Raw genomic sequence first — 7,037 nt, forward strand, 5'->3', positions numbered from 1 at the left:
CAGCAATGCCTCTGTGTTTTAAATGTGCTGCAATGACAACACAGCTTGGAAAGTACTTCCCTCCATTTCATTTAGTCCTCAACATAATATTCAGGAAAGTAGCTCTTTGTAGAAACAGATGTGGAAACGGAGGCTTCGGGAAATAAAGTGGCAGAGGGGACTTGCCGGGTCTCAGGACCACCCCAGGACACCTCTGCCGCCCGCCCCACGCGCGGTCAACCTGACGAGCGAACGGGTGCTGGGGACGCCGGCGGGTTGGGGGGTGGCGCCGGGAGGGGACACCGGGGATGCCGTGGGGGTGGGGGACTCCGGGGGCGCACACACGGGCATACAGAGACGGCCGCAGCCGGCGGGCGGACCCCGGCCCCTCCCGCCCCCACCTCACCCTTGGCCATGTGTCCCGGGAACCACCGCGCCACGTCGCGACCGCCCAGGGGGAAGCTCTCTCGCCAGCCGGCCCCGGCGGCGCCGCAGAGCGCGCGCGAGGCCAGCCTCATGGCGCCGTGTCGCCGAGCGCAGCGCGGCGCGGGGGGGCCGCCCCGGCAACGGACCTCTCCGCCGGGTCCACTACCCGAGCCTGAGGTTCCGGCGCTCCAGGATACCGCCGGGCGACTCGCGCATGCGCGCTACGCTGCCTTCGGCGTCGCATGAAGCCTGGGGGCGGGGGCGGGGGCGGAGCCCGGGGCGGGGCTACGAGCCGACCTCGGACCTGTGCACTTCCGGGACTTCGCGGGGGTCCTAAGTTTATGCGGTATTTCTTTTTTTAAGAAATTAATAGAAATTTCGGGGCGCCTGGGTGGCTCAGTTGGTTAAGCGACTGCCTTCGGCTCAGGTCATGATCCTGGAGTCCCGGGATCGAGTCCCGCATCGGGCTCCCTGCTTGGCAGGGAGTCTGCTTCTCCCTCTGACCCTCCTCCCTCTCATGCTCTCTGTCTCTCATTCTCTCTCTCTCAAATAAAAAAAAAAAGAAATTAATAGAAATTTAAAAATTTCTAGTTCTTTCTTAAGTGTATTCTGAGTATAAGTGTAACATAACTCAGCAGTCCTCTGCCAATGTTTGACCCCTTTTTACAAATTGGTTAAAATTTTCAAATACTTTGTGGTTTTTTTTAGAGATTTTATTTATTTATCTGACAGAGAGAGAGACAGGAGAGAGGGAACACAAGTAGGGGGAGTGGGAGAGGGAGAAGCAGGCTTCCCGCGGATCAGGGAGCCCGATGCGGGGCTCGATCCCAGGACCCTGAGATCATGACCTGAGCCGAAGGCAGACTCTTAATGACTGAGCCACCCAGGCACCCCTACAAATTGGTTAAAATTTTCAAATACTTTAAATGTAGCCTATATATGTAATATCTCCCTTTTCTTTTTCAAATACTCCAGGTTTTAAACAAAGCCTTTGGAAACATTGACTGCAGTTCTGCTACACTAATCCTATTAATACACTGAGCCGGAATTCCCACTGTCCCCATACTCTGTGTAAATGTAGCTTTAACTCTGAGTCCAAGCAACTACTCAGTGCACATTGAGTACAGGAGTATTCCTCTAGCGGAATTTTTGAAACAAGCTGCTAAAATTCCAAACACAAAAATGTCACTACTGTGATGGTCTCAAACCCCCCAGTTGTCAGCACTAAGCATTCCAGGGCCCCTGGGAGGTAAGCGCTCCCAGGTGGGATGAGTCAGACACCAGATGAGGACCCAGCCCCTGGCTCCTCCTCAATGAGGGGCCCTCCCACCAAGATGGCAGCACGTGTCCTGCTCGCCTTTGTCACTTGGGATACAGAAATGTCTCCCCAAGCACGCAGCTTGAAGAAACCTTGTATGTCAACAACACAGATCACTGAGAGAAGTGGCAATCTCTAAAACAAAACCCTGTTGAATTCTGGATTTCTCACAGCTGACTGGCAGGTGTCCCACACAAAACCACTGGAGGGACACGGAGCAGTGGACACACATACAGAACTCTGGGGCGGAGGCAGGGAAGACCTGTTGGAGGGGCCATCTGACCCAGGAGAGGAAGGAAGAGAAGGGCCCATGCAGGGTGTGCTGGGGCCGAGGGCATGTTGGGCACCACTTGGGGTTGGAGAAGAGCCCAGACAGGCCTGGCCCCAAGGCCCTTCCACCAAACACACGCTCACCCCTGTAGCCAGGGTCCTCCCTGCCCCTCCAGAGCAGGTCACAGACTGCAGCCTGAGGTACGGGAGAGGCGGGAGCCACTGGCTTCAAGGTGGGTGCAGGGCCAGGAGCCCCACAGCCTGCAGCCCGGAGTCCCAGCCTCTGCAGCTCCTGCACCTTCTTCTGAAGTGCCACCCACCAGCAGCACCAGCCTCCCCTCAGGGCCTGTGCTGGGAAGAAGCCCAAGCTCTGCGGTGGCAGCCTTGAGACTGAGCAGTTACTGACCCTGACCTCTAGGCATTTTGTCCCTTCCTCAACTGTGAAAAATCAGCCCTTTGACCCATTCTCTGGGATGCTTTGAGGATGCAGCAAGGTAAGATGGGGTCAGCTGAGCAGAACACCCAGGGCAACCCAACACACTCACCCCAACACTGCCCGCTGCACCGACATGCTCCCCACTCACCCTGACACCCCATCTATCCCACCCCTCTGCACTCTTGAGGCCTCATTTTTTATTCCCTTCCTTTAGAAAACCTCTGGCCCCAGGTCAGGATGGGGTGCCCCTGTGTACTCATGTGTCCGCACTCTCTGGCCCTCCCCCAGCCCAACGTACAGTGGGTATCCGCTAAAGCATCTGTCGGTGCGGTCCTGAGACCAGCAATGAGAGCTCAGGAATGCCGAAGGTGCCAGTGACAAGGGGCAACCACAGCATCCAAAGTCCAGGGAACTCAGGGGAGGGGGCACCTGGCCCCGCAATGGCCCAGGCCTGGGGCCTGGCGGAAACAGAAGTGACAGGTGCCGCAGGCCTGAGGTACAAGAACGAGGAGGCAGGGAGGCTTTAACAACTTTATATGCATGCCCTCAGCAGCAGTGGTGTTGTCCCGTGTCTCATTTCTCCAAGAAGACCTCGCACTCAGCTCAAGCTGGGCCCTGGCCAGACTCAGTGACATGAAAAATCAGAGCTGCCCCCAGTCACCAAAAAAGGCAGGCTGTCATTAACATCCCCAAATCTCAAGCCAGGCCAGACACTGTCAGAGGAAAGGATGATGTCACCCTCCCCACCACCCCCCACCCCCCCGGCACTGGAGGGGCAGTGCTGGGCTCAAAATGGTAGGAGCAGGGCTCAGAGCCAGGGCCCCGGCAGCTGCGCCTGGGGGTCCTGCAGAGCGATGAGCCGGTCGGCCTCCCTCCAGCCAGACAGCAGAGCCCCGTGCGTGGTGGAGTAAAATGTCCGATGTGTGGCTTCCCCTGCAAACAGTATCTGGAGCTGCAAAGAAAAGCTAGGGTTAGGTGCCAGGGATCAGGCGGCAGCCACACGCCTCTCACTGTGGCTGCAGAGCTGATGGCAGGTGTGTGGCTTTATTGCTCACTAATCCCACTGAGCCCTGAGACGGCCAGGAAGCCTGAGCAGGTACGCAGACAGCAAGCACTCCTGCAATCAAAAGCGAATGCAAAATGGAAAACTCGACAGACAGTTTGGGATGCAATGTTAAGAACTTCACCCAAAACACAAAGTGAAAACCCAAAGAGATGGAAATTAGGAGGGAAAAAGATAAAAAAATTTGAGGACCAGTCCCCCATCCAAACAACAAAATCCCACAAAAGAAGGAGGAGGAGGAGAAAAAAGAACAGAGAGCTGAGATAATTCCAAGCTTCCTAAGAGGTAAGAAAGGAAGGAAGCTGAATGGCTTTGGACTTCCCAAGAGCAGCACTGAAGAATGTCTTCAGAATGCTGAGGGACGTGCCTCTCAAACTAGGATCTGCACCCCACGTGCAGCTCTTCCAGGACCACCAGTTCTTGGAGACACCTCCCATAGAGAGGTATGATCTGCGTCCTGCCCTTGAATCTGGGCAGGCTTGTGCCTGCTGTGGAGTGGAGTATGGCAGATCAGCACTTTCTGACATCCTAGCTGGGCCGCCATGTGGCAGCAGCAGCCATGCTGTGAGGAAGCCTGAGCCACACAGAGGCCACGACAGGTGCTCCCGCCAGTGTCCCAGCCCAGGGCAGCCGTGCAGGACGGGCAGCCTCAGATGACCCCCACCCCAGCCCTGAGTGACCCTGGCACAGGCCAAGTCTTCCCCACTGAGACCCCAGACATCATGGGCAGAAACAGACAGTCCCTTGCGCCCACCTACAGAACCTGTGAGCATAATAAAGTGGTTGTTTCCACGAGTGGGTTTTCAGGTGGTTTGTTACATAGTGACAGGACTGGAACACCTGAAGTCTAAGATAGAAAAAGGACAATTCCACACATGCAAACTTAACTTTCTCTAAAAATTTACCTCCCCTGCACCACCTCGTCAGGAAGCTACTAGAATAAATGCTCCAAAAGTAAGTGCACAGGGCAGGCGGGGCAAGGGGTGCCGGACAGGCAGGGGCTGGGCATCAGGAGCTGAAGCTGACGCTGGGGTGTGAGAAGGAAGCGAGAGATGATGGAAAGAATTAGCAGAGTCCAGGCAAAGAAGTGCACGGAAAACAGAGCCCTCCCTGCACACTCCCTCACTCACGCACTCAGTCACACTCACTTGCACACACTACACTCCACACACCCACCCACAGACTCACAGACACACACTCACATCTACAAACAGGCAGGAAAGGAACCACAGTGTGCTTACAGGCCACATGCGGACAGGGCCTGGAGCAAACCAGATGATGGACACACTGAATAGTGGTCTTAACAAAAGTGCCACATCACACATGGGGAGGCCGGGGCAGAGCTAAGTGCTGGGTGGACAGAGGAGTGCAAGAGAGCTAAAACCTTATCTGCCATAGGGAGAGTCAATCAGGGATGCCTAAAACTGAAAATTCAAGGAGCAACATTATGGAACAAGCAAACTGTAAAGAGCTTATAGGGCACTGGGGAAACTGAACCCTGAGTTTTGGATAATATGGAGGAATTATCATAATTTTTAACTGGGATAACTTTGCTATAGTTACACATTTTTAGAGGGCATCCTTTATCTTTAGAGACCCATTCCGGGGTGTCTGCAGTGAAACGATGTCATAATCACACAGTGGAGAGGTGGGGGGATGGGCCGCGGCCACCACGACACAGCGCTGAAGCCGCAGGTGGGGGCCCAAAGGTCCGGCCTGTTTGTGCACACATCCGAAGCTTTCCACGACTGAGTGTTTTGTAAAAAGTGGCAGCATAAGCGTGTTATTTAGAGATGTGGTAAATCTGGAGCTGAGACTCGGCTCTGACCGTCTGGGAAGGGGTTTGGGAAGGGGATGTTGGGCGCCCTCCAGCAGCCTGCTGTATTTTGTTATTTTGTTACTTTGTTATTTTGCTACCAGCACTGTAGAATTTTCTGATGCTTTTTAGGCTAAGTACATGTAAAATTCTGATAAAATAATACATGTTTCACGATTCCTAATTTCAAAAAGCACAGGGACCCAGCCTCAGGGGTCCCAGCCCCACCTGTGCCCGCCTCACCTGCGCCTTCGCGCCCTCCTCAGGCAGGGGCTGCGCCAGCAGGTCGATGTCATCCCCGGTGCTGCCCACAGCCACGTAGCTGTAGGAGCCCCTGGTGTACGGGGCGCTGTACCAGCAGGAGCGCAGCATGCTCCTGGGTGCAGGGAGCCTGGCATTTCCTGCACCCAGAGACGTGCGTCAGTGTGGTACCTCTGCCCCCCGGCCCCAGTCCAGCTTCCCTTTAAGACCCTACAGTTTAAAACAAAGGAAACCACCCGGAAAGAAAACCTCACCGCGAGTATATCCATCAGAGGCTCTCCCTGTCTCACCGATTTGCTTAACTCAGTTCACCCAGAAACAGAAAAAAGAAGTGGAAAGTGTTTGCAAAGCTATTTCAGTTCCTCAGAGATGAGAACTCTGAGTGACCCCACTAATATTAGGAAGGACTGTCCCTGGAGGGTTATAGCGCCAAGCTGGGTTCCTGTCCAGAGATCGCCAGCAAGGAGCCCCCGTGGTGCCCGGCCACACACACTCCGTACCTGTCACCCTGCGAAGCACTTGGGTCAGAGACAGGAGCACTTCCTCATCAGAGAGCGTCTCCATAAACTCAGACTCCAGCCCAGCGATGAACCCGCAGAGGATGTGGACAGACCTGTGTGGGAGACACACCCTGAGACAACTTGCAGCCGGGTCAACTGTGCACAGCACCTACAGCACCCAGACTGCAAGTGTGACCCATAACCCTGCCCCGGGGCGCCAGCCCCCAGGGATCTGTGAGGTCACAACTCTTTTCTTAAAGCGGAGACAGTGCTTGCTGTTTCTACTCTGCCAACATACACACAGGCGTGCAAGGCCCACAGTGTGTGAACGGCTGTCCCTTCAGAATCAGGACCAGGACACAAACTGCACCAGCAGACGCAGTGTTCTACCCCAACACACACACCGTAAAAAAAATAAATAGATAAAATGCCAAATTCACTTGAGAATGTCCTGGAGCAAGCAGTAGAAGTTATTAACTGTATTAAATCTTGACTCTTGAGTACACGTCTCCAACATTCTGTGTGACAAAATGAGATAAGGGCAGGGGGCGGAGCAAGATGGCGGAGGAGTAGGAGACCTGGATTTCATCTCCTCTCAGGAATTCAGCTGGATAGGGATCAAACCATTCTGAACACCTACAAACTCAACAGGAGATCGAAGAAAGGAATAGCAACAACTCTCTCATCAGAAAAGCGACCACTTTCTGGAAGGTAGGACGTGCAGAGAAGTGAATCCGAGGCGATATTCGGGAGGATAGACAGCGGGGGAGGGGCCTCCGTCGGCCGCTTCTGGCAAGTGATAGAGCCTCGGAGCACAAAATCGGAACTCTTAAAAGTCTGCTCCGCCGAGGGACGTCACTCTGGTGGCTAAGCGGGGGGTGGAACCCTCCGGGACAGTGTGGTCTCAGGACCCTCGCGGTCACAGAAAGACCGGGGGTGCCTGAGTGTGGCAGAGCTCCCAGGTAACG

General features: G+C 54.7%; 2 protein-coding genes across 4 annotated transcripts in view; both read right to left on the reverse strand.

Annotated features, from left to right (window-relative positions):
* The window catches only part of MTG1 (mitochondrial ribosome associated GTPase 1), a 16,048-nt gene extending 15,414 nt beyond the window's left edge, over positions 1 to 634 (reverse strand). For 2 of the 3 annotated variants that reach the window (XM_081823253.1, XM_081823252.1), the window contains exon 1: positions 386 to 545. In XM_081823253.1, the coding sequence (XP_081679379.1) occupies positions 386 to 497 (112 nt within the window). In that variant the 5' untranslated portion in view covers positions 498 to 545. The other variant, XM_081823254.1, reaches the window with a different exon arrangement.
* A 2,312-nt stretch (positions 635 to 2,946) lies between these two features.
* On the reverse strand, positions 2,947 to 6,490 carry PAOX (polyamine oxidase). The gene is made up of 3 exons (XM_081823258.1): positions 6,070 to 6,490; positions 5,552 to 5,709; positions 2,947 to 3,381 (listed from the first exon to the last, which is right to left on the reverse strand). Exons 1-3 carry the CDS (start codon positions 6,131 to 6,133, stop codon positions 3,238 to 3,240), a joined length of 366 nt encoding a protein of 121 aa, XP_081679384.1. The 5' UTR covers positions 6,134 to 6,490; the 3' UTR covers positions 2,947 to 3,237.
* Positions 6,491 to 7,037: the final 547 nt, after the last annotated feature.

This window comes from Leptonychotes weddellii, chromosome 6 (assembly GCF_054177405.1).
Source record: "Leptonychotes weddellii isolate Sample4059 chromosome 6, ASM5417740v2, whole genome shotgun sequence".
NCBI lineage: Eukaryota > Metazoa > Chordata > Mammalia > Carnivora > Phocidae > Leptonychotes > Leptonychotes weddellii.